The sequence below is a fragment of the Tarenaya hassleriana genome, unplaced genomic scaffold (assembly GCF_000463585.1).
Source record: "Tarenaya hassleriana unplaced genomic scaffold, ASM46358v1 Cleome7, whole genome shotgun sequence".
Taxonomy (NCBI): domain Eukaryota; kingdom Viridiplantae; phylum Streptophyta; class Magnoliopsida; order Brassicales; family Cleomaceae; genus Tarenaya; species Tarenaya hassleriana.
This window is the reverse complement of record NW_010969548.1, coordinates 960,087-984,830: the sequence shown is the minus strand read 5'-3', so window position 1 is coordinate 984,830 and position 24,744 is coordinate 960,087. Positions and strand designations below refer to the sequence as shown.

The window sequence follows — 24,744 nt, the reverse complement described above, 5'->3', positions numbered from 1 at the left end:
GGGTTTTCGGCTTCTGGGTTTTCTCTTCACTCAAGTACCTTCCGACTTCTCGGTGGAAGCATATGGAGGAAGCGGCCGGGACCCTCTATCTAAGTTAGAGGTTTTCTTGGTTTGGGTCTTCTCTAGGCCCAGTTAAACGTTGTGGAACTCTCGAGACAAGAAAGAAGGAAGAAACTTTGGAACACCCGAGAAAAAGCCCTAGGAAATGGAGATCGCTCAGACGACAACGATAATTTGCTCGTTGCTTGCCATCGATCATGGAGATTATTGTTATCGGGTGTGTTCTCGGTGTGAGAGGGTATTTTCCGGAGACGATGGTAATGGTGGTGGCGGTGGTGATCCGTATTCTTCTTCGTTGTTCTGCAGATTCTGCAAGTCAAAAGAATCCAAACTGCTCTATCGGCTCCTTGTATGAAAATTTTGCATTCTTCTCTAATGGCTTCTTGTTGTATGGGAAAAGGGAATCCTCGAGGAAATCTTTATTTTTTCCTTCTAAAAGTGAAGTTCTTGCTGAGTTGCTCTTGTTGTGAGGCTTGTGACCCCCTGATTGTGTTCGTTTCCGGTTAAAGTTCGCACCTTTTGGCTGTGAAAATTGAACTGGAAAAAATGGGTTTCGTTTAGTTTAGTGTGCTAAGACTCTGATTTTATGATTGTCTGAGATGAGTGTGAGGAGACTGTTTCTCAGAAAAACAGAGGAATACTCATCTTAGCAATGGAATTGAGAATTCCAACTAGCTTTATGTGATTCAGAAGATTCATAGTTTCTTTCTGTTGCTGGTAAACGAAAATAAGGATTCGTTTTCGTCCTTACTGAGAAATTCATGTTCTTGTTTCTAGATGATGGGAGCATTCTCTTTTACTGCAGATGTCTATAGCAACCGATGCCGAGGTGAAAACCGTGATCTGTTTTGATAGAGCTGCGACAACTCTCTTTGGTTGCTCAGCTGATGAATTCCTCACCTTCTCAAATCTCAACCCTTCTGCAGGTAAATTCAAAGTTCTTTCCTTTCACCAAAATCAACTCTATAAGATACATAAAAAGAGGTCTGAGATGATTCTTCGTAACAGTGGCATGGGTTCATGTGTTACTTTGTAGCTTCAATGGCTAATCGTGTTCTGGAGGGAGAAATGCTGAGGATGACATTAACTCGGCCACACAACCGAAACGCCCAGCACCTGAGAGTAGCCTCAGTTGTTCCCCTGCGATCGGGTTTTAAGCCTGTAATAGTGACCCTAAGAGAAATCTTCCAAAGGAATGCTTCTCCATGCAATCATTCATAAGCTTGTTTATACACGCTTTGATGTAAAATCTTGTCCTATCCCAATGTTATTTGATTTAGATTCAGTTCGACCAGTCATATAAATTCAGATGGATACTTTTTTAGTTGTTCTATATAATCTATAATAATCTAATATTGAAAACCGACCTTAGCTCAGTTGGTAGAGCGGAGGACTGTAGTCTGATCGCAGAATAATCCTTAGGTCGCTGGTTCGAATCCGGCAGGTCGGAAAATTAAATTTTTTTTTTATTATTACAACACGTGTCAAAACTCTATTGGAGTAAAAATCCCTTTGACCTCCTGACCGATCTACCAAACTTCTCCGACAAAGCCTCCAACACCTGCCACGTGGCGTCACCTTCCTCCATCGGGACATTGAACAGCAGAGCACGCTTCACCGACGGCTCCTCCAGATTCCGCTGGATGACGGACAAATTAGAGGCCGCCACGTGTTCGAGGATCTTCCCAAGGTCTCCGAGGTGTCTCTCCGGCACGGTGAGAGAAATCTCCGGCCAGGGAACGGCGGAGGGGAAGGGAAGACGGATGCCGTCGGCGATGATGACGGGGACGCAGCCGAGGACGACTGACTCCACGAGCCTGGGGCTCCACGGGGCCCACCCGAGAGGGCAGAGGCAGAAGACGGAGCGAGCGATCTCCGATTGGTAGCCGGCCAATCTGTTGCGGCGGAGATAGAACCGCCGATCTCCGCTGTATCTCCGCCCTATCTCCGTCCTTACCCGTCTGAAAAGTATATAACACGTCAGAGATGAAACAATGAAAACATGAAATACAATAAAAATAGTATATGTTAGATTTTATGTTTTGATATTCTATATAAATATTTTTATTGATATAGAAATATTGTTTTCATAGTTCATAAATATCGAAACATAGAAAGCGTATATACTGTTTCAATTTAAATTACGAATGTTTTATTAAGTATCATTATTAAAATCGAACCCAACTTTAATAGTTGTACTCTGTAATAGTATATTAAGTGATATACTTCTTTATAATATATGTATATTAAACTAGGTGAATGATCCACCACGCCTAATGTGGTTATATATTTTTAGTTGCATGTTTGTTTGAAGAAAAAACATATTTAAAAAATGCAAAAAGACAAACCCGTTCGTTGGATCTCTTTTATTTTTAATTATTAGTTTATTTGAACTAACTGTTAATAAAAAAAAAAATTGGTAACAATATTCCTTATAATTTTTTTTTAAAAAAAGGTTGAATAAACAGTTTACTTGCTATAGAAGCGTCCACTGATGTTCTTGGGATTGACTTCCATCTTTCCCCGGAAGAAAACGAAGATGTCACGTTTTCCGGTGGCCGGAAAGTTGTTCGACGTTTTTCGTACACTTTCCGGCGAGATGTACGGCGGTATGACGACATGCTCCACGCCTTGACACGGATGCTTATACTTAACCCCGAACGTTTGCAAAATTATGGAATTCTTCAAAATCTCCGGCACTCCATCTGCAATTGCCCTATCCTCCTTCACATTTTTAAAAAAATAATCACAATCACTGCATGGTAAAAATCTCGTTAATTATCAATTATTTTTACATCATACAACTATTTGTGTTGGCCTATATATCGGCATGCATATATATAATACTATATTATATAACTAACCATGGTGTGAAAGCAGGAGCCAAAGTCATGCGTGGCGACGAAGACGTGGTCCGAACCACGGGTCCGGTTCCAGAACGGGAACCGGGCGGAGACTAGCCTGACCGCGTCGGAGATCAGAGTTCGGGCGTGCCCGATCGCCGGAAACCCGTTGACGGTGCTGAAGTTGCACGACACGTACACTGGAACGAAGAAGAAATCAGCCTCGTACGGATCCTCCGTCCGTACGCCGGCGGCTCCGAGCAACGCCCGGTGTAATGCCACCTCCGCCGCGAAAAGGTGGCTACCGCACCGGTCGTTTTGGAGCCAGTCCTTGTTGAACTTCGATGGTAATTCGTATACGTATATTTTCAAGCCGTTGAGTTTTCCTACGATAGGGAAAAAAAATATTATATTATTAATATCGTATTTGTGTTATGTGTTTTATGCAATGTTATATTTTAAAAAATGAGCTGAAATTGTAATATACATATATATATATATATATGATTACATATAACTAAAAGTTTCCGTTTATGTCCGAAAATAACATTAATTGAAACGAATCTAACTGCTGAAAACACAAGGGGGAGAAAACCATTAGTGGGAAGGAAACCACACCACATATATATACATTTTGTTTTTGGTTAAACCACATATATACATATATATATATATATGTATGTATGCATCATGTCTGACCTGGTTTGACGTTGGGATCTTGACCGATGGATTCAGATTCGATCACGGCGCGAGAAGCCATGACAGAATTAGATTTAGGGTTTGGAAGAAGATCGGGAGTTGACGAATTGGACGGCGTCGTACGGTCATCGTGATCATGATCATGATCGTGGTCGACGAAGAAGGATGCAAGAAAATAAAGAGTCAGAAAAAAACAGAGGATCCATTTGTAGTAGTGTCTGAAACAGAAGCTCTTCTCGTGTCTCCTCTGTTTCTGCGTCGTCGTCATCTTCTTCTTCTTCGTTCTCAGATTACCTCCGAAACGAGAAACTTGTGTTTCCAATCATCGATACAATCGTTTAGGGTTTCTCATATGAGAGATTTTGTCCTCTTTTTTTTTTTTTTTTTTTTTTTTTTTTTTTTTGGGGGTTTTTTTTTTTTTTTTTGCTTGGGGGTTTTGAAATAAGGTTTAAGTGGGTGAAACGGTGTTTTCTGTTTAGGTTTTTCAGGAGTTAAAGTAGAGATTAAGGGACAGTGAAATTGGAACAGAGAAGAAAGATGGGAGAAGATTGTTGAAGAAGATGATGGACAATATTTTCTTTTCCCTCTCTTGAATAAAGGAAAATAAAATATTTTTTTTGTTAAAGGAAAATAAAACATATTTCATATTTCTAGTGATTTTAGACCTGACAGTATCTATAAATTCATAGTTATTTATTAAAAAAATACTTCTGACTTGTATATATGGGTGAAACGGTGTTTTCTGTTTAGGTTTTTCAGGAGTTAAAGTAGAGATTAAGGGACAGTGAAATTGGAACAGAGAAGAAAGATGGGAGAAGATTGTTGAAGAAGATGATGGACAATATTTTCTTTTCCCTCTCTTGAATAAAGGAAAATAAAATATTTTTTTTGTTAAAGGAAAATAAAACATATTTCATATTTCTAGTGATTTTAGACCTGACAGTATCTATAAATTCATAGTTATTTATTAAAAAAATACTTCTGACTTGTATATATGTATGTATGTATGTATGTATGTATGTATATGTGTGTTATCTGTAACTTAACTTAAGTAATTCGGTATCTATATTTTCATGGGATATATATATGGTTCGCAAGATATATTAAACCCGTCTGTTTTATTTCTATTGTTTAAATTGTTACACATGCAAAAATCTTATTTAGCACTTTATAAATTATTATTAGAGAAAATCTCATATTTTTCTTACTAGTTTTTGTTATTGTTTCTAAGATCAATTTTTATTTTGACAAAAAATTATACAGAAATTAAAAATTTCCCAAAATTTCATACCAAATTTAAACGAAAATCGCTTAAATCATTGAAATCTCTAAACTAAAATCAATAAAATCAAAATAAACAGAAATCTCGAAATTCTATGGTTGCATGGAAAAATGCAACTCATTTTAAGATTTAGTGTAAAATTTTGAAAAATTTTATTTTTTACATAAATTTTTGTCAAATTAAAAATTGATATAGGAATTAAAAAAAATAATAAAAATTCGTAGGGAATATGAGATTTTTCCTTAATATTATTATCGGGTTAAGTTGATTTTGCATAAATTGTACATAAAAATAATTTAGCAAACATTTGCATATATGTAGAATGAATTCCTAAGGAAGTGTATAATACGAATTAGGTATCATCGCACGCATATATATATACATATATATATATATATATATATCATGTTCTAATAAGAGCTAACAGATAAGGATGTTTAAACCATACAACAGTACATACATACATACGTATAATATATATATATATGTTAAAATAGTTAAAGTATTTAAATAAAATATTTCAATTAAGTATAATAATTGTCGTACACGGCAAGTGATATTGTCCACCAATTGCAAAGAAGCTAACTAATCAAACTTTGTTATTGTTTGAAAGGTCATCTCTTTTTTTTTTTTTGAAAGGTAGAAATCCAAATCAGTTATAAAAAACATTCCTTCATAGTTAAGAAGACGAGCTTTTGTTATGTCCGCAAACCCATTTATTTTAGGTGTCAAAATTAATTCACATATATTTCATTTATTAATATGTTTTTGTGCTCATCATGACATCCATATTTATTTTTCCCTAACTAATCGAAGCCATAATATTGTTTTTGGAAGAATGATATGGCTTTGAATATGAGTTATTTGTATTTAATAAAAATAAAATAAAATATTATGATGCAATTTGAATTCATGTGAATAATTGACTAAAACTAAATAAAGATTTATTTGGACTATCCAAACAACATAAGAGCCTCTGAAATAAATTACGCACCATATATCATGAAAAAACACAATCTATGAACATTTGATCATGACCATGAGTTATTATTTATATATATTCTTTTTTGTGTAGATAGAGTTAATAAAAACGTGTTTGTCACGTTTATTTTGAATTTTCAAAAAACGGTTTGGATTTAGTACATAATTTTTTTTGTAATTCAAAATTTATCACAATACATATGAAAATGGAAAAAATTTATTTTTTATTGTAAGATATTCAAATTGAACTCGATGGTTAATTCAAGTTGTATTTAAATGGTTGATGAATTCTGTGTGTGTGTATATATATATATATATATGTTCATTATCTTTTTCTATGAAATAATCATCATTCCAAAGACCATAGATTCCAGCCATAAACAAAATTACATTAATATTAATTATATATGCCATTTATAAAGCTAAATTAATTTATGGATAATAATTTTTTTTATAGATATGAGCTTATCCGGGGATCCGTCGAATGAGTTTGGTACAATGTCACCTTCAACTTCAACTCCTCAGTACTGAGAGAAAATGTTTTAATTAATTATTTATTAGAGAAGAAGAAAAACTATGGGTTGGTACTGATAGATAAAGAGATAAGGCTTAATTTTATGATTTATATGTTTTAAATTGATCATCCAATCAATACTCACGGTTGGTCTATTTAGTATTTGATTGTAGAAAATATGGAAAAAAATAGAAAAAATTTAAATTTGGAAAATAAACTTTATTTTTTGTATAAAAATAATAATTTTTAAATTTTTTTTATATAAACTCACACAAATTTGTATAAAAATATAATTTTGATTTTTTTCCAATAAATACACACACAATACAAACGACTTTATTAAATATGTGAATTTCTGCAAAAGATTTCAAAATTTACGTATTTTTATATAAAATTAGAAATTAAATTTATTTATTTCTCAAATTTAAAAAGTTGATTCTATTATTTCCTAATATTTTATATATGTAGTCAATAAGATATATAGAACCAAGTTAAACAACTTTGGACGTCATTTTATAGACATATCCACTAAATTTTAATATTTTATTGGGGTTCTATGTAAACAACTTTTCATTTTAATTTTCATACATTGTTTTATCCTCTTCTCACAAATTATTTATCCAACCGTGGTCGGATCAAAGATTCAAAATTATAATTGGGTCATAAAATTGATCAGAACCGGTTTACTTCTTTTAAACCGGGTTATTATGGACCGGATTACAACCCGAGCCCAGTGCCTCGCTTTACTTCTTTTGAAACATCTCCCTAATTCGCGCTCTTCATCCCCCTGGCCACGGCGGAGGAGAAACCCTAATTGTTAGAGGCGAGAGCGAGCGAGGTGGTAATGATGGATATGGATGATCCTCTTGATTTCGAGAACGAAGACCCTATTGTCAATCCTCCTCCCGATGTTAAGAGAAGGTACCATCTTTCGTCACTCGTTCTCGCTCTTCATGATGAATTCTCAGTTGGGTATCGCCAAACTACGTCTTCTTTTTTTATTGTTACCGTGATGAAATTCGAGTCATTAGTAGATTATGGTTCTGTTCATTGTGCACTCGGGACTTGAGTTGCAGAAGAATTGCTTTGTTTTTCTTTGTTTCTGCATTTCGATTTGTTTTGCTAATGGTCTCGTGTGTGTGTGAGTGTAAAACTGTCTCTGTTCTGGTATCTGAACATTTGTTTTTTTTTTTGTTACCTGGGTTTTGATTTGGGCTTATAGTGGAATGGTAAGGAATACTGAGCATGACGATTTCTTTTGTAATCTTAGCTTCATTTACATTATTACCTGTGAATATGCGCTATGGGTCTCCTGGAGAGTAGCTAGTATGCTTCTCTGTAAACTGCCGGGCTTTTGCAATCTATTTGATGCTAAGATAATTTGGATGTATTCACCAGAAAGAAAGTTATCGGGTTGGACGATCTGCTATGTGATTTTTACAAAGAGAAGAGTAAGCATATCGACAAGGCAAACAAACAGAAGAAAGCTAGGAAGATTTATGATTCCGATGAAGACGAGAATGGAAAAGAAGCTTTGCTTTCTAAATATGTTAATGACTGCCAGAATCAGGCATGGCAAGGTTTCTCAGCAAGTGAATATCAAATCTTTTTGTTGTGAAATATCTGAGGAAGTGAATATTTGATAGTTATTTGGATCACATGTTTAACAGATGAATGAGATAAGCGGTGAGGAGGATATTCAAGAGTGGGGGTTGTCCATGTTTGGGGATCAGGTTGGCTGAAAATTCTTCATGGAGTGACTTTTGGCTTGTATATTTCCAGATAAAGAGTTGTTCGATTACTTTATGGCATGCTCAGTTACCAAGTTCAGCAATACTTATATGATTTGATGTACAGGAAATTCCACCAGCTTTAGTACTCCCTGAACTGGGAAGCTGTTGCTTGTTTAAGGATTTCACGAATAATGAAATGAGTTCCATGGTGGACCTTACAGGAGACAAAGGTTGGCCTTTTTTTACTACGGTTCAACTTCAACATAGCTAGTTAGTCTTTGATCAGCTTTTCTATTCCTTGGCAAAATGCAATTCACTCCTGTTTTAAAATAACGTGCCTTACAGGAGGGATACTTCTTGAAGGACTTCTGAAGAATGGATGGCTTACAAGATTGGTCTTGACTTGTGCACATGCGGAAACATTGATATGCAAATGGACACTTAATTTATGTGGGTGTCTAGTTCTTTCTAGAGGTTTTCCTTATTCACAGGCATTGATATATTTAATGCTTTTAATTTTTGAGTGTGATCAGTGTTGTATTCGTCAAAAGAAGAGCTAAGATCATCTGCTTGTGATTTCTGGTGTTCCATACTTGAATCCCAAAAGGAGGTAACATTACACACATTTTCCACTTTTATTGACCCGAGCTTCATATGGCTCTAATACATAATCTGTGAATGGGCATATTCCTCTGTGTCTAATCAATTGGGTTTTTTTTGGATCAGGTTAATGGACGACCTGTTAAAATTGATTGGCTTCCCAGCTATCATGAAATCAAAGGAGCTCTTGAGACTTATGGGTTTCAATTTAGTTCCTCTCCCAACTCAAACCATGCTAACACTGGTTGGTTTCCCTATGCTCCTTATTCTTTTATTGTCTTCTTCTTCTTTATTTTATAATGTTGTCTCTATTATTGATGTACTTTCACTTTCTTTCGAAGATTTTGAGTCTCAAGGTCCACCGCAAAGTATTAGAGCCTGGATCACATTTGTAGCAGCTTGTTGTCAGACTAGGTATGTAGTGAAAAATCTATCTTCCTTCGATAGATGGCTAATTGCTAGCAACTCATAGGTTGCAAGTACATTATGAGTTAGTTGACTGGATAATTGGGAAACCATCATTTTAGTACTTCCACCATGATATAATACAACTCAGAGCTAAAGTTCTGTAAATTTTTGGTAATTTTGAACTATCTTAGTCTGGTAGCACTGAGAAATCTCTCTGGATATTTAGTTTCATACATGCTGATTGCTCCTCCGTTCTCCGCTGTTGCCCATTTTCCTTCTTGGAGTCAGGGGGAAGAAACGGATCTTTGCCATTTCTCAAGCTGAACAGCTAGCTGAAGTCACTGTGTGGTTGCTTCTAGATCGCCGTCTTCTAGGTCTTTCACTGCTTTTACACGATTGCCTGGAATCAATTGTTGGATACTTCAAAGAGGGAGAATGGGTCTGCAGCTGCAAGAAAATAACAAACTCACTTGCTTCCAGGTCTACTTCTTTGTACTCGTATCATTATCCTTGTACCTCTTTCTATATTATTATTTCATTGCACTGTTTCAATTGGTTCTCTGATTCGTTGCATTTGTAGAGTTCCTTCGGACATAAACTGCCTGAAGATGGTAGAATCCATATCGGGGGTTGACGCTCGTAGTAAGCATCTGAGAAGTGCCTTGGCAAATCAGATGCTTATGGTATTACTGGAACATCGTGAGGTAATTGCTAACCAATACACATAATATACCAACAGTATGTATCATCTATATACTTCAGTTCCCATCCTGCCCTGTTTTTGCATGGCAAGCGAGACGAGTTATCTTATCACTTGCCGGATCTAATTTCCATTTGTCCTTGACAATTTTGTGTTAATTTGAGAAATAATATGTTAGGACATGGCCCAGTAAATATTATCATAGAGAAGTGTGGTTTTCCTCATCCTTAGCTACTCCACTTCATCATGCTTGTACGTTATTGTCTCATGTCTGATGTAACAGGCTAATGAAGAAGAGATTTTGAGCTCCCTAGTGTCAATCAATGTCAAAGAGAAAGGTTGTGACCTTTTCAAAACATACATTTCCATGGCTCTGGCTGAGAACTGGCTCTTGCATGGCTCACTGCTCGAAGAAAAGCCAGTGCTGAAGGAGATGTGGGGAGTGTTTCTGAGAAACTGTTCTTGCCAGATCAACAGCACAGATCTTCGGGCGTTTGCATCCAAGGTCTGTGAAAACAAAATTCAATCAAATCTTTTTTCCCCCTCTTTTCCCTTTTCGTATCTTTAATCCCCGTTTGTATATGTGACAGATTCGTACCAAAGCCTCCTATCTTCTACAGGGGTGCGTCATAAATTGACATGGTTTCAAAAAAAAAAAAAAAGGTGATTGCTTTCCTTACAATGCGTTTGCAGAATGATAAATCTGAAACTTGTAGATCAAGAAATATTCAGAGTACTTAATGTGGGTTTTGCACCATAGTATATATTCTATGATTTAGGATCCAAGAATGTATGTGTATAAAAATCCATCATGTTGATCTTCTACTACGTTTATCCTTGTCTTGTCACGGTTTTTTTTTTACAGTATTTATCTATTGGTAATTCAGAACTTGTTCATAGTATATGTGTGTTATTTACTATTGTAAATATGTTATTTTGTTGTCATTATTCATCCTTATTAGTTCAAATGATTTTATAAATTGGAAAATTGGTATGGGCTCTGGTATGATACATTATATCTGTCCCAAAAGATCAGATAAATGGGCATTTAGGCTTTTATATATATTCATTTGGTTGACTTTTTTTAGTTTCTGTAGTTATTTTGGATTTTAGACAATATTTCGATGATTTTTTTAACTCGTTGATTCTTTCATTGGATTCCATTTAATTTCATAGTTTTTAATTAATTCTTCAGACTTTTGTATTTTGATTTTCCGTATTGTTTTATTCATTTTCGTACTTGATTTTATATATTTTATATTACCTAAAATATTAGGAAAATTATCCATTTTGATGCCTAATTCGTTATTATCATTCATTTTAATTATAGTATCTACAAAAACTTCATCCAAATCGCTAATTTGTATTAAAGTGCCAGAAAGGGTTCTTCTTTAAATATTTTATTTAATTAGATATTGGGAAAATAGAAGGAAAAGGGAGAGGCAAAAGCCTTATAAGTTACAACCATGATTAAAAAAAAAAAGATGAAGAAAGGGTTAATTGTATGTATGTGTATAATAATAATACAGAAACAATTGAAAAACTTTTCTAGACAAAAAATAAAATAAAATTTGTATTAATGGGCGAGAGTGCATGAGAGGAAATCTTTAGCCAATGATGAAAGATTAAATGTCACATCATTTCTTTTGCGCGTTAGAGAAAAGTTCGGTTTGGTTTTGCCTTTTTCCACAAAATGAATTTTTGGGTTCTTAGAAAGTTTAAAAACAAAAACGCTTGACAAGAGAAAAATACAATAATTACTTTTAATAAAGGGGACATTAGTAAACTATTTTTCCCACTAAAGAGTATTTTTCTTTTGAGGACAACACAGCGTAACGGCACCGTTTTGGTTGGGACGCAAAAAAAGGGATTTGGTGTCTATTTTGTTCCTTCTTGAAAAAAATTTACCCTTCTCCCAAAAAACAAATTATATTCTTTGACTCCAAATTTAAGCAATTAATAAATAGTAAGGATAGGTCCATGTACCAAAAAATAAAAGGTGAGAATGGTTAACAATGGTTCATATTTTACAAAAGTAAAACTAAATATACATCAACTAGATTCTGTATCCATACTGTAAGATTCATACATGGATAAGAATATAAATACATTGTTAACGCCACAGAAAATTTTGTTATAGTTTAACCAATTTTTTTTTTGTTATATCAATTTTGCTTTTAATTTTGATTAACATATATATATATATATATATGATTCTCCATCGATTTAATAAAAATCTTAATGATATTTTATCGCATTCTTTGAATTTTGTTTTTCAAATTGAAAATTAGCATTATCCTTAGAGAATTTCCAAAATAGATTTTCGTTTTTTTATTTTTGCAAAAGGAATAGCGAAAACGTTAGGTTACATCAGCTCCTATTGCTGACCACCTTTTATCATCCATGTTCATACTCACCTCTCATATATACATAAACTACACACACACACACACATATATATATATATATATGTGTGTGTGTGTCTCTGTGTATGTAACGCATATATAGAAAGAAATACACGTGGCTGCAAACGCGTACTAGGAAAAAGAGTGTGTACAAATGTGATCACCATGGAATGTCTCAATAAATAATTCGGCCCGTGATTTCGTGTACATGCAACTTTTGAATGTGTTGACTCTTTTTTTTTGTAAAATTTCTCTGTATATACTTTAACTTTATTATACGGATTCAAGAGAGCGATGAATATAAAATAGTGTAAAAGACCATAAATACACAATCCTTTTTTTTTACCACTAAGGAAACCATATTACACAGTATTTGCTACACACATCATGAAGATTTTGATTTAAAAGAATTAACGTCTTTTCACTGCCCAATCAAATTGCAAATTTAAATAATATCCCTTCTTTTGCACTTTGCACACACAGAGAGAGAGAGAGAGAGAGAGAGAGAGAGAGAGAGAGAGAGAGATTCTCTGCTATGGAAAAAAGGCTTTTAGCTTTAGACATTTTGTGCGTTTTGTCCCAACTCTCCTCCTCTGCTTATAATTAGAGTAGAAAATATCACTCACAAACCTTATAACCATCTCTCTCTCTCTCTCTCTCTCTCTCTCTCTCTCTCTCGCGCGTCAAGAACATGGAGAATGAGCAGAGTACTCTTCTAAGCTGGGTTTACCAATGCCAGGGAAAGGTAACATTTTTCAGATATGTCTTTTTTTTCAAGTCTGAATCTGAAAAACGGGACTGATTCTTGGAGGGGTGTTTCCATGTTTTTTTGGTATCTAGACGACGGAGGAGCTAAGGCATTCCCTTCTGTATACCTCACTCGAGCTCGAGCAGACAAGAATGGCGGCTCACGAAGAACTCAGGATGAGAGACGACCAGATAATGGAGCTCAAGCGTCTCCTCAACAAAGCCATCACAGAAAGAGACGAAGCCCTCCAGAGACTCACTCTCGAGAAGAAGCTCCTCCTCCTTCCCCAGCAACAGCAAGGGGTTTCGAGCGTCCACGAGGAAGAACAAGACCGAACCAGACGAGGAAACGACTTGAACGTTAACGGGTTTTCCTCTTCAGACGGGGAGGAGAGCATCGTCTCGTCGTTCGACCCGCCAAAGCAGATTCAGCCACCATTGCTGCCGCCACCATCGCCAGAGATGGCGAAAATTGAGCTGGCCTTTGCTGCAGAGAAGCCATTACCTGAAAAGGGGAAGCTTTTACAAGCGGTGATGAAGGCAGGGCCATTGCTTCAGACTCTTCTGCTGGTGGGACCGCTCCCGCAGTGGCAGCATCCTCCACCTCAGCTCGAGTCCATTGAAATCCCACCTGTAATCATTCCTCCATCACCACAGTCAGAGCTTCTGCAACATCATGATTCACTGATCATCAACAGCTGCGGGAATCTCAACAGGAAAAGGGTCCTCTGCAACGACTCTAATTACCAGAGAGAGACCAAGTATCAAAGACTTGTCTTCCCCTGACTCTTTTAACACCAATCCTACCAACCAACCAAGCTGTCGCATTGCCACAAGTATCTGATTCTTTGGAACAACAAGTGAACCTGAGATTGATCCTAGAAGTTTGTACATAAACAACATTTCACTGTTCTTCCCCTGCTCTCATACTTTGGCTCCCTTATGTGAAAACAGGGCATGTCCTGCTCTTTCAAGTGTCATTAGATTGCCAATGCTGTTTCTTTCTTCTCCCTTCTCAGTATCTCTGTGCGTGTGAGTGAGAGAGAGAGAGAGAGAGAGATCTGTTCATGAAATGATGTAAAGTAGATAAAACCACAGTGGCTGAGATTGGAATGGACACCAACCAAGAAGGAAGGAGGGGAAAAAACGCTTTGTATGAGACAGAGTAGAGGAGAAGTGGGATCCACAAATCTAGACCAGGATCTTCTCCATATAACTAACTTTGTCAGCAACTGTAACAGTGAGTTTCTGCCGGAGACATAAAGTCTTTAGTTTCATACTACATTAGAGGGGTCGGTGGATCATATGAAATTATGCTTTTTTGTTCTGTTATTACTTAATTCACCCACTAAAGCATCCCCTTTTGACTAGCTAACCTCTCCCACTAACACTAACTCATTATTTGCTTTTTGTCACCCTAAAAGCAAACAAATCATTTTACGCGCAAAATCCCCATCAAGATTTAGCGCCTAATGTTCACATATCCAATATATTTCCAACATTTGATGATGGGTATGCGAAGTAGATGAAACCCAAAGAGATCTATATAAGCAGTGCATCAGAAGTATGTATAAAACTTACCGTTAACTTCCACTAAAGACTGCACACTGGAAAACATGCAACAGGCATGGATCATAAGTATTGTGCATAAAACTCAGATAAGTTCTGCAAACAGCAACATGTGACGATCAGATTCTTTGAAACAGTTGAATGAAAGCTCTATGTGTTACTGAATTAGGGATGAGAATATGTTCAGAGAATTTAACTAATTGAGAATGACCATTCCATTGCTTGCATTCTCAGTTCTGCCAAAGCACGAAGAATATTTAAGAATACAGAATAAAAACTCAAACAGGAGTTACAGGACCATCAGAAACTCCATTTATCTGATGCAAGTTACAAGAAGAGCGGAAGATACATAAAAACAGTGTTTCCTTACCTGAATAATGGTGAACATACTCATTGGATCCCCTCTTCCAAAGCAAGGAAAAAATATATAAGAACTTCACTCGTCTTCACTATCGTCTTTTTTGTTTGGATGATTGTGCTTTTGAGCTTGGTACATATCAGCGATCTGGAATTATGCAGCAGAATGGAAAATCACAAAAACAAAAGGATAAATACTAGCAAAAATCTAATTTGTGTTTTGGAGAGTCAAGATTGCATTGGTGTTAACATATATGCATGTAGTGCTCGAAACTCGAAACAACAGATCATATAATTCACATCACCCTCCATATAAAAGAAAAGAAAAGCAGCAGAAAATGATTTACCTGCTCAGACGATGTTGCTTCCTCCGGCTGCTTGTCTTCACGTACACGCACAAGACGAGGAAATCGAAGAGATATTCCCTATTTTGTAAGGAAGGCGTGAAACAGTCAATAGATAAAATATCTAAAAAGCAAATTAGTACACTTGCAGCAAAAATAACGTTAAGTTTTCTGTTTTACAGTACAAGCGAGGATCATTGCTGCAAATAGCAGATAAAATAACTACTGGGTTTAAGGTTGCCTTTGAGTTTGAATAACTTCTACTTAGTTATAAATCAAAAAACAGAACCAAACATCATATGCGTGCAAAACAAAAGAAAAAAGAGAAAGGTTTAAGAGTGTTATAAACCTTATCAGGATCCACAATGCCAATGGCTGCACGGTGCACAGGGCTTATTGTCAAGTCTGCAGCTTTGACTTCCCAAACCTTTAAGAAAGTAGAGAATTAGATTGGGAACACAAAGTTTGACAACGATGATAGAATAAAAAAAATTGCATAGATTCCAAAAATGGTTAATAATAAAAGTATACAGAATCTTACCTCAGTTGGCTCAAACCAGACATCTGGATTGAGGGTATCTCCAACTCGATAGTACGGCTATAAAAGTATTGAAATCAACAAGAAACTTAGACGAGGCGTTTAGGATAACAAATCGCAGAGGACCAGAAAGAAGAGAGTCATTCCAACCTTTGGGGCGGGAATTGTTTTAGAACGAAGACTAGAGGATCGTTCTTCAAGCACCACTTCAGAAAATCCAGTACCTAAGCCAATGAAAGAGAATGAAGATGGAAAATTTGGAAACTATATGAGTGATATGATTACCAAATGACAGCCCAGGATTAATAAGACTTACCAATCTTGCAGATGCTCTGGTATTCTTCCTTTTCAGTATCATAGCAAGCTAATAAAAATGCACCATAGACACCTAGCAAGGAAATGTAAAGTTTTGTTAAGAATAGGAAAAGGGCAAATGTTTAAGCATATGGTCAGTTCAACTGGGCTAGTATCACCTAAGCCAAGTGAAAGTTTTCACCTGTGCGTTTGCCTCTTCCATGGAAAGCTCCAATGGGTACAAGATCCACTGAGTCACCAATACTGTAATAAGTACAGTGTCAGTGAAAGATTCCTCAGTTTAGAAAGTTGTAGCAAAATATTCGAGAAGATTCTTGCCTGTCCATATAATCTTTCTTCAGTTTTAGCCAATTATTCGATCGCTTTGCAGGCTCATAGGTAGCGTCCAAGTCCATTGTTTTAATTATTAAACCTTCACAGCTGCACAGGGTCTCAGATTGATGAAAAAAATAGGAGAGCATGAAGATAACAAGGCCAAAGTCAATCTGAATAAAAAGTCAAGAAATGGGAAATCTCCGTAGGCATGGGTCAAATTGTTAACAGTCCTATCTTAGTATAGGAAGAGGGTACTTTCCAGTATAAAATAACAGACAGCAGAACTCCACCAGAATCTCCAACTATAAATATCTGATCTATCTGTGCAGCCAAAATTCTAAGCGATAGCAGGAAGGAAGCACTTGTATATACCTCGAATCGACAGCAGCATCAAGGAATTTCTGTATTTCTTCAATGTCACTGGATGTTAGAGCAGTTGCAAACTGAAAATAGCCAGGTTCTTCCTCAAATGAATCGTATAGCTTCTGTTATAGGAAAAATCCACATTCATGAATACAACTCCACACAATATTACTTCGTCAAAGAAAAGAAAAGACACATCTGCATGTTTGTTACTGATAAAGCTCACCTCTCGGCGAGTGCTCAGATTCTCCTGTAGTAGCTGCTGGCCATTTAAATATAACATGTCGAATGCAAAGATGCAGACATCAACCTTGATATCATTGACACTCACATTTTTACGGGCTCGGGTGCTGAGAATCTGGAGGGGGTAAAGAGAGATATATTTCAACAATCTAGCTTTTTCTGAGTGACAGTGTGTAATAAAAGCAATTGATAACTGGTAAATGAAATTTTCATATCCTTTGATAAAGTGGACTGGAGAGCTAAGACAACATAGTAACACATTGATTGTTTCCGTTGGCCAAAAAGAAGAAAACCTTGTGCAGAGATCATTGGCACCCAACTATAATACTATAGAGCTACAGAGAAACCACCTCTTCTCCTTGAAATGAATGGATGGAACTTAAGATTGCTGTGAACAAGGACCTTGCAATTTGGTTTAGAGTTACCTGGAAAGGAAGAATTTTCTTCTTCTCTCTATCGTAAGCAACAAGCTCACAATCCAAAACAAATGATTTCAAAGAGGGCTTCTTTAATCTGCATTCAGAAAACATTCAACCTCAGTAAAACGATGGCTACATTGTTCCCAGTTTCAATCAGCTACACCACAAGACTACCTTGACAATGCAAGAGCAACATCGGGAAACTTTCCAGTATTTCTTTCAGCATTTCGACTATATATCTCAAAAGAACCATCTTCCATGTAATGTATCTGCATAAATTGATTGAATTTATAATCACATAAACACAAACAGAGAAACTATATATAAACAATGCTGGTAGAGGAATAGAATCCATAAAAGATGGAATAAAGTAGAAAAAGGATATATCACCTGGGCACGTTCTCCATCGTACTTGTATTCACATGTAAAAACAATGTCCTGGAATTTATTTAGTATCTCTGCAACCCCTTTCGTTGGTTTTGCAAGCATGGGTCCAATTGGAACACCCAATGTAAAGTTGCAAGTCTTTGGAAGATTCCATATACCACCACTAAGAAGAGCAGGAACAATCTTGTCATAGACAGGAAGCACGGTGTATACTTGTTTAACTATCTTCGCAGCCTACAAGGGCGTACAGGCAGAAGGTTGTTTACACAAAAAAATGTAAAAGTACATAAAAACTACTTAAAACTTGAGAGAGAAAGAAAGAAAAAAGATTAAAACAAATGCAAAGGAGGACATTTAACATCTTTGAATTCTACAAAGTAACCAAGATTCTACCGAGCAGAATGTGACGATGTGTTAGACAAAGATAGAAAAATCCTAGCGAGCACAGCTTTCCGAGCAGGAAATCCAAACGTTAGACACTTTCAACGGAAACCACAAAGTCCGACACATCTAATGACACTTGTGGTACAACAGAAAGACTTCCAATATCAACTTGGAAGAAAGAAAAACAAACCTCTTCTAAAGGAGACTGGATATTCGGGGGCGGCTTTGAATGCTCTTCATTGTATACTGCTGCTTGTCCCAGGGCAGCTAAGAGAGTCTGAACTGAGAACCCTATACGCAGTTTCGCCTACAGAGCACATCGGACACGGGAAACTAAGGAACACAAAGAAATGGACAAAAGATATTGCGCTTAATGATCAGAATACCTGAAGTAGACGAGTTAAATATTGAGGTTCACAGTCTGTTGCAGCCACAAGAAGTGCCTTCATACGGTTCTTTTTCTTCTCCTGACTATCTTTTCCAGCTTCCTGTTATGATCAACATTGCAATGTAACTATACTGACTCCCTAATCCCACAAGCAAACAGCGTGTAACGGTATAATAAAATTTCTACCACTCGAAAGCTAAAGACTAATGATTTTGACAACCTTTGCAATTAGTCGAAATGTATCGAAGACCTTGACAATCGTCAATGGTTCAGGCTTCCGCATCATAGATTGAGACGACCGGCTTGCTTTTGCTACCAGCCCCAAATCTCCCAGCTCCTGTAAAATGAATTGGCAATAGAGTAAACAACTAATTAACCTTCTAGTTCCAATATCACTCTTAGAGCCTTCTAGCAGTTCTGCAGTTTTACTTCTCATTAAAAATTTTTGAAAAAAAAGTAAGCTTCCGATCAGGAAACCCACGAAAGATGCATCCGAAAACCTGCGAAAGATACATCAAAAGCCCTCCAGTGAAAACAGAAAGGATAATTATAAACCAATATAGCAAGGCAAATGGTTAGAACACAAATGTTAGGCAAAAAGCAAACATAACCCCCACGAGAAACCCTTCCAAAACCTCATTTAAATTAAGGAAACCAGTAAGAATAACACCAAAGGAGAAAATAAGACAACTTTTTACCTTATACTCCTTATCAACCTGCTTCTCTGTTCTGCCAAATGCTTCGGCAAGTGCCTTCTTAATGGAAGCATCCCCGATTCCCAACTCCAAACCCTCATGAGCAGGAGCAATCTCATTGGCCGAGAGAGAAACAGTTGCCACCAAATCTTCCGGAGTGGTCGCAATTACAGTTCTCAACATGTTACACAGAATATCAGTGATCACAATCCGACCGGTTTCATGTGATATCATATCAAAAGCCAGGCAAAGAAAAAGAAACGGGACTCTCTCTCCCTTCTCCCAACAAGACACTGCTTTCGGATCGAAATCACTTGTCTTCTTCTTCAACAATCCAATTTTACTCTTCAATTCAGTAATTTTCTCCGCTTGGCTCAGCACCTTCAACTTTTTCCCCTCATTCTTTGAGTCATCCGCAATCGGCGACGAATTCGAACTGAGTTTCGTGGAATCCGTTATGGGCCCTCTCGAATTCTCCGACTTGGCGACTACAGATTCAGAAACACTGGCTTTCGCCGGATCGGTGGGTTGGGCATTCTCAGCTTTGCGTTTCTTCGGCGAGCGAGACGAAGTGGAGGGTTGAGGCGTCGTCTTCTTCTTAGCCGCGGCGGCGCGTGCATTGGACATGAGCGCGTCAAATGCGGAAGGGCGGGAGGAAGAAGACATGGTTTTGCGAGTCGAGCTAAGGTTCAGGGAGAGAAAGTGGCGGCGAGAAGAAGGCGAAATGAGGGAGAAGGGAAAAGGTAGGGTTTTAGGGAGAGGACATATGCAGCGAAAGTGAATGCATGATCGAGCAGCTATCATCCACAACGAACAAGAAACCCCTAACGACGACGAAGAAGAAGAAGAAGAATACAAGAGAGATCAATTAGGGTTCTAGGAATTTTGACGATTGTCAGCGGAAGAAGGAACTGGCGGGAGTCTCCACTCCAATTACTTGGCCATAATTCGCCGGTTTTGTGTGTATTTTTTTTTTTCGATTTTAGTATTAATTGGTCTCACGATTAACGATTTTATTTTTTTGGTAAAAATTAATGATCTTATTTATACACGTTAATAGGGCTTTCTTTCTATGCGTGTATTTTATAATTTTTATTTGCATAATTCTTTTCTGTGTTTACACTAACCTAGGTTAGTGTTAGATATAAATTAATAAATGCATTTATTTAAGTTTACAAATTGATCATATTGATGATAGTTCGCGATTAGGGATGACCAATCTCATTTTGTAATTTGTATATAATTCATTCAAATAATTAAATGAATATAATTTTTAAAAATCCAAAAAAATAAATATAAAATAATCCAGTAAAAATAATAATTTTTTTTAAAATATTTTATTAGTAAAATTGAATTTAATATAAAAATTGGTTGCGATTTTTTTAAGACGAATCTAAAAATAATTTAACAACCTTGAACCCTAAACCCGAATTGGGATCTTATTCGTGATCATCTATTTTATTTTATTAATTTTCGAACAACAGGCAAGCATGTAACCATGACAAAGTCAAAACCCAACCTCTTATGTCCCTTGATGGGCCTTAAGCTCGTGAATGGGAAACCCATGATCCACAAAACTACACCAGAACCCTAATATATATATATATATATATGTATATATATATATATATATATATATTCAAGGCGTCTCAAGAGGCCTGTACATTTTATATATTAATGATAATAATAAAAACTTTTTGAAAGCAATCCATTTCTTATCATAAGTATAATCGATTTTAATTTTTAAATAAAATATTTTAATTAATTTTTTAAATTGAATTTTAATTAATAAGAAGCTAATAATAAAGTATAATTTATAATGTAATTATTATTTATAATTTTATATTCATTTATTTCTTCGATAATAATAATAATGATTTATAGTAATTACATTTAAAAATTTATCGGAATAATAATTTTTCAAAACAAATAAATGTTGAACAACACATATTTTCTCAAATTTATTTATATTTATTTTTCTATAAATACCTGTAATTAATAGTAATAATTAAATTTTGAAAAATGCTCCCCTAAAATTTTATAGAATTTTATTTGAGGACAACGTTTTTAATACCACAAGAATATCTTCACCAAAAAAAATATATATGATGAGAACAAACAATCACAAAACAAGCGATCCCCTAGTAATTCAAATTGGGGATATAGTCGAGTCTCGGAATCCTTGAAATTACTCAAAAACATATTATTAAGCGCCATCTTCTATTAACATGTTATCATATAGAGGAGATATATTATAATTACACTCTATAAACTGAAATATACATATATATATATATATATATAACAACACTATAGTGTAGATAGTTGAATTGTCGTTGGTTAAATTGGGTAGAGTTAGTAGTTGTTTCTTCTGTGAGATATTAAATGTCTATTGCATACGTACATGTTAAAGAATCCAATAAATGGCACCGAGGGAAATTCTAGGATTACATACAAGTCTCAATCCCAAAAGCTTTTTTGAATTTAAAAATGGAATTTGCATATATACGACCTTTTTCTTTTTCTTTTATTTTATTTTAGATTTAATGGCTTTATTGAGTTTTTAAAAAAATAAATAAATCCATGCACGTATGTATACGCATTAGAAATTTAGAAGCATCTTCATGCACGACGTTTGATTCCGTTTTCAGCTTTCCAACCAACAAAGAGAAAAGCAAATACATTTGCTTTGAGTTTTCTTAGTGTTATTATATTTGTGAAATTTTGAAATTGTCTCGACCATCTCCATCTCTATCTTCTAGACACACGGTGAGCAAGAACCAAATCTCCTACATATCTATTAAAATAATTATTTCCCTTCCATTAAAAAATATTCAAAAATTTATACCTGTGAATTCTATATTATTATATTGTTTTACTAAAAAAGTGTAATATATATGTAAATTCTGGCGAGTATATTCAAATTATATTATTATATTTTTAAATTTAATAAAAAAATAAATTAAACAAGATAGATGAAAATGATGATGATCCGTTAGATAGACTAATTAATAAAAATTTCAAAATATTTCAATTGATCCGGTTTTAGTTTTGTGGTTTGATTTTGATGGAGAAAAATATAAAAATTGTAATTCATTTCTTATTTATTTTTAGTTTTGAATTAATCTAATTTAATTTATAAAAATCAAATATAATTGATTTTATATTGATTTGAGCACCCAATATATATATATATATATATATTATTTAATTCAATTATATTATATTTCTATGTTCAAACCTAAATAATCATAATATATACATGAGTAAAATATAAGATTGAGGAATCCTACCAAACTTACAAATTTGTGGTTAACACCCAAAACAAACATATTTAATTAATTATTCTGAAAAGATATTTAATATTTATTTATGTGAGATTATTCTCATAAATAGATATGGTAACGGGTCGAATGTTCGGATATTTCATTTTAAGATGTATATTTGGATTCAAAGGTTACGGATATTTGAAAACGAGTATACGAAATAAAAGTTAGTTATTTGTGATATTCGTATTTGAGTTTATTTAATAAAAAAATAATAATATGTTATATAAAAATTTAAAAAAAATAAAAATGTTAATAAAAAATATGAGAAGGAGAGAGTTGGTGAAAGCAGGACAAAAATGAGTTTAGTACTGTTGAGAAATGAAAAATTGTATGTTCAAAACAATTATATTTTTTAAAAAATTATAAATATATAAGGTTATAATTACAAAACTAATCGCATATATGTTGATATTGGTTTTTTAAAAATTTATGTTATCCAAATTTGGATTTGAATTTGTGGATATCTGTAGATTTAAATTTAAATAAAATCGGAAATTCGCAGGCAATTTTGGTTAGCTCTACAGCCTCCCTCTACTTGTGATTTTATGATGAGTATAAAAAGCGGACGTGAAAGTTAACAATGGGGAGAGAAACGCAACCAAAACCCCATTAGCAAGCCGACAAAAATCCAACCATCCATTCTTTGGTTTTCGAATCCGCCAAACCAACAAATCAATAAATATGATCGGTATTTAAAAAGTCCATTATTATCTCAATAGATTTAACAAATTCAGAAAAAGTTGATTCCAATAAAGATTCTGTAGTTTACTAAATATTTGTAGTTTTAAATTATTTTCCATATTTCAAAATATTTGTCATTTTACATTTCAACACATTTTTTTACCATAGTTTCCAATTTTATCCCTATTAAATTATAATAAATTATTAATAATAACATTATTTTATCAATAAATAAGGGTATATATGATTTTTATTTTATTTTTTAAAAAAAATTATGAAATAATCTAAAACAATAATTCCCTTGTTTTCCGAGAAAAAAGACCCTTCAACTATGTTTGTAAGTTTGTTTTTAGAAATCGAATGATAAAACTATCAAATCGAATAATAAACCTATTATCATTTACCAAAAGAACAAAACTTTATAGTTATTAAAAAATAAAAATTTCGAAATAAAAATCAAAATTAATGATGCTAATACGGTGATTTCAAACTTTTGTTTTTCATAAAGAAAGCAATTAAAAGAAATCAGAAAACAAGGGAAGTCTCTCTCTCTCTCTCTCTCTCCTGTTTCTGTCATCTCTCTGTCTCTCCTCTGTTCTTCGGGTCTCTTTCCGAAACTGAATTTAATGCAGAAGAAGCGCCAATCTCTCCGCAAATCCATCTCCTTTCTTCTTCTTCTTCTTTTTCCTCTACTCTCATAGCTCCGTCATCTCTCTCTCTCTCCCCTCCCCCTTCCTTGAGCTGGTAAGTTCCGACGCTCAAACACGAAACGCCGATTGGATCTCCGGCGCCGTCGATCCTTCTTTTCTCCGGAATTCATAGCTTCACCCGGTTTTATCATTTTGCTCCAGATTCTCCGAGAAACGTGGTAACGGATCTGATTCATTGTGAGAAATCGGATTCATGCTATTTTTGGTAATTTCTCCGAAATTGGGCAAAGTGATACACTGCTCCGAAGGCCTGGAGTAACTAGGGTTTTTGGATGCGGGGATGGAGGGGAGGATGAAGAAATGCAAGCTGCAAGTGAGCCCCGAGAGGGCTAAGGTTTGGACGGAGAAATCGCCAAAGTACCAGCAGAAGGTTAAGAAGGTTCCCGTTGTTTATTACCTCTGCAGGAATCGTCAGCTTGAGCATCCCCATTTCATGGAGGTCCCGCTCTCTTCCCCGGATGGTTTGTATCTCAGAGGTAAATCGAAAAAAGTCATTGGAGCGAGAGCAAAGTTTGGGTTTTGTCTGGTGGGTTTTGAAGAATCTTTGTTTGTTTGTCTTTGTAGATGTTATTGAGAGGCTTAATGTTCTTAGAGGCAGAGGCATGGCTCCCATGTATTCCTGGTCCTGCAAAAGGTGATCTTCTTGCTCATTCTCTTGTCTGTTTAGCTGCTGAGAAAGTGAGGAATCTGGTATTTTTCTGCTTAGTTTTGATTTTGAAGGGGGGGGGGGGGTGG

The 24,744-nt window shown here is 35.2% G+C and overlaps 6 protein-coding genes and 1 non-coding gene across 12 annotated transcripts in view; 5 read left to right on the top strand and 2 right to left on the bottom strand.

The window, feature by feature from the left end:
* The first annotated feature begins 3 nt into the window (after positions 1 to 3).
* Positions 4 to 1,294, top strand: LOC104800583. The gene is made up of 3 exons (XM_010523426.1): positions 4 to 409; positions 866 to 986; positions 1,097 to 1,294. Exons 1-3 carry the CDS (start codon positions 206 to 208, stop codon positions 1,279 to 1,281), a joined length of 510 nt encoding a protein of 169 aa, XP_010521728.1. The 5' UTR covers positions 4 to 205; the 3' UTR covers positions 1,282 to 1,294.
* Positions 1,295 to 1,422: 128 nt separating this feature from the next.
* On the top strand, positions 1,423 to 1,510 carry TRNAY-GUA. The gene is given in 2 exon segments: positions 1,423 to 1,459; positions 1,475 to 1,510. It is a non-coding gene; the product is annotated as a tRNA-Tyr (tRNA).
* On the bottom strand, positions 1,455 to 4,016 carry LOC104800581 (probable glucuronoxylan glucuronosyltransferase IRX7). Its single transcript, XM_010523425.2, has 4 exons — positions 3,603 to 4,016; positions 2,925 to 3,289; positions 2,534 to 2,784; positions 1,455 to 2,021 (listed from the first exon to the last, which is right to left on the bottom strand). The coding sequence occupies exons 1-4, from the start codon at positions 3,868 to 3,870 to the stop codon at positions 1,553 to 1,555; spliced, it is 1,353 nt and encodes a 450-aa protein (XP_010521727.1). The 5' UTR covers positions 3,871 to 4,016; the 3' UTR covers positions 1,455 to 1,552.
* A 3,100-nt stretch (positions 4,017 to 7,116) lies between these two features.
* Positions 7,117 to 10,652, top strand: LOC104800579. 3 transcript variants are annotated; one of them, XM_010523422.2, is made up of 12 exons: positions 7,117 to 7,300; positions 7,778 to 7,949; positions 8,050 to 8,112; positions 8,237 to 8,342; positions 8,458 to 8,562; positions 8,646 to 8,722; positions 8,839 to 8,956; positions 9,054 to 9,126; positions 9,409 to 9,600; positions 9,701 to 9,824; positions 10,104 to 10,325; positions 10,411 to 10,652. In XM_010523422.2, the coding sequence occupies exons 1-12, from the start codon at positions 7,224 to 7,226 to the stop codon at positions 10,456 to 10,458; spliced, it is 1,377 nt and encodes a 458-aa protein (XP_010521724.1). In that variant the 5' UTR covers positions 7,117 to 7,223; the 3' UTR covers positions 10,459 to 10,652. The 3 variants fall into 3 exon arrangements, with proteins under 3 accessions (XP_010521724.1, XP_010521726.1, XP_010521725.1); XM_010523424.2 differs by lacking the exon at positions 7,117 to 7,300 and having other exon boundaries at positions 7,782 to 7,959; XM_010523423.2 differs by lacking the exon at positions 7,117 to 7,300 and having other exon boundaries at positions 7,879 to 7,954.
* A 2,218-nt stretch (positions 10,653 to 12,870) lies between these two features.
* Positions 12,871 to 14,254, top strand: LOC104800578. The gene is made up of 2 exons (XM_010523421.1): positions 12,871 to 12,970; positions 13,066 to 14,254. Exons 1-2 carry the CDS (start codon positions 12,917 to 12,919, stop codon positions 13,756 to 13,758), a joined length of 747 nt encoding a protein of 248 aa, XP_010521723.1. The 5' UTR covers positions 12,871 to 12,916; the 3' UTR covers positions 13,759 to 14,254.
* Positions 14,255 to 14,539: 285 nt separating this feature from the next.
* LOC104800577 (DNA ligase 1) lies at positions 14,540 to 20,234 on the bottom strand. Of its 3 annotated transcripts, none has more exons than XR_769774.1 (18): positions 19,293 to 20,234; positions 18,815 to 18,931; positions 18,593 to 18,694; positions 18,397 to 18,513; positions 17,826 to 18,056; positions 17,610 to 17,704; positions 17,442 to 17,529; positions 17,000 to 17,131; positions 16,783 to 16,895; positions 16,414 to 16,515; positions 16,277 to 16,338; positions 16,097 to 16,168; positions 15,931 to 16,004; positions 15,784 to 15,840; positions 15,592 to 15,669; positions 15,246 to 15,323; positions 14,912 to 15,046; positions 14,540 to 14,637 (listed from the first exon to the last, which is right to left on the bottom strand). XR_769774.1 is itself a non-coding variant. In XM_010523420.1 (17 exons), exons 1-17 carry the CDS (start codon positions 20,091 to 20,093, stop codon positions 14,978 to 14,980), a joined length of 2,388 nt encoding a protein of 795 aa, XP_010521722.1. In that variant the 5' UTR covers positions 20,094 to 20,234; the 3' UTR covers positions 14,836 to 14,977. The 3 variants fall into 3 exon arrangements, 1 of the variants encoding a protein (XP_010521722.1); XR_769773.1 differs by lacking the exon at positions 14,540 to 14,637 and adding an exon at positions 14,679 to 14,777; XM_010523420.1 differs by lacking the exon at positions 14,540 to 14,637 and having other exon boundaries at positions 14,836 to 15,046.
* Positions 20,235 to 23,847: 3,613 nt separating this feature from the next.
* The window catches only part of LOC104800576 (protein UPSTREAM OF FLC), a 3,645-nt gene continuing 2,748 nt past the window's right edge, over positions 23,848 to 24,744 (top strand). Inside the window, exons 1-3 of one of the 2 annotated variants that reach the window (XM_019200932.1) lie at positions 23,848 to 24,043; positions 24,151 to 24,485; positions 24,574 to 24,643. In XM_019200932.1, the coding sequence (XP_019056477.1) occupies positions 24,290 to 24,485; positions 24,574 to 24,643 (266 nt within the window). In that variant the 5' untranslated portion in view covers positions 23,848 to 24,043; positions 24,151 to 24,289. Of the gene's footprint in view, positions 24,486 to 24,573; positions 24,644 to 24,744 lie in introns of both variants that reach the window. The other variant, XM_010523419.1, reaches the window with a different exon arrangement.

Bases quoted from the DNA above. Each gene is read 5' to 3' on its own strand.
- LOC104800577 (XM_010523420.1), bottom strand. From the start codon at position 20,093: ATGATAGCTGCTCGATCATGCATTCACTTTCGCTGCATATGTCCTCTC. The intron at 16,339-16,413 runs GCAAGAATCTTC...TACTTATTACAG, and splicing joins AAGAAAGATTATATGGACAG to TATTGGTGACTCAGTGGATC. The intron at 15,324-15,591 runs GTTTATAACACT...CTTACAAAATAG, and splicing joins GCATTGTGGATCCTGATAAG to GGAATATCTCTTCGATTTCC.
- LOC104800583 (XM_010523426.1), top strand. From the start codon at position 206: ATGGAGATCGCTCAGACGACAACGATAATTTGCTCGTTGCTTGCCATC. The intron at 410-865 runs GTATGAAAATTT...CTTTTACTGCAG, and splicing joins AACTGCTCTATCGGCTCCTT to ATGTCTATAGCAACCGATGC. The intron at 987-1,096 runs GTAAATTCAAAG...GTTACTTTGTAG, and splicing joins AAATCTCAACCCTTCTGCAG to CTTCAATGGCTAATCGTGTT.
- LOC104800579 (XM_010523422.2), top strand. From the start codon at position 7,224: ATGATGGATATGGATGATCCTCTTGATTTCGAGAACGAAGACCCTATT. The intron at 7,950-8,049 runs GCATGGCAAGGT...CATGTTTAACAG, and splicing joins TTAATGACTGCCAGAATCAG to ATGAATGAGATAAGCGGTGA. The intron at 10,326-10,410 runs GTCTGTGAAAAC...TATATGTGACAG, and splicing joins TTCGGGCGTTTGCATCCAAG to ATTCGTACCAAAGCCTCCTA.
- LOC104800578 (XM_010523421.1), top strand. From the start codon at position 12,917: ATGGAGAATGAGCAGAGTACTCTTCTAAGCTGGGTTTACCAATGCCAG. The intron at 12,971-13,065 runs GTAACATTTTTC...TTTGGTATCTAG, and splicing joins TTTACCAATGCCAGGGAAAG to ACGACGGAGGAGCTAAGGCA.
- LOC104800581 (XM_010523425.2), bottom strand. From the start codon at position 3,870: ATGACGACGACGCAGAAACAGAGGAGACACGAGAAGAGCTTCTGTTTC. The intron at 3,290-3,602 runs GTCAGACATGAT...TCCCTATCGTAG, and splicing joins AGATCCCAACGTCAAACCAG to GAAAACTCAACGGCTTGAAA. The intron at 2,785-2,924 runs GTTAGTTATATA...AAAAATGTGAAG, and splicing joins GCTCCTGCTTTCACACCATG to GAGGATAGGGCAATTGCAGA.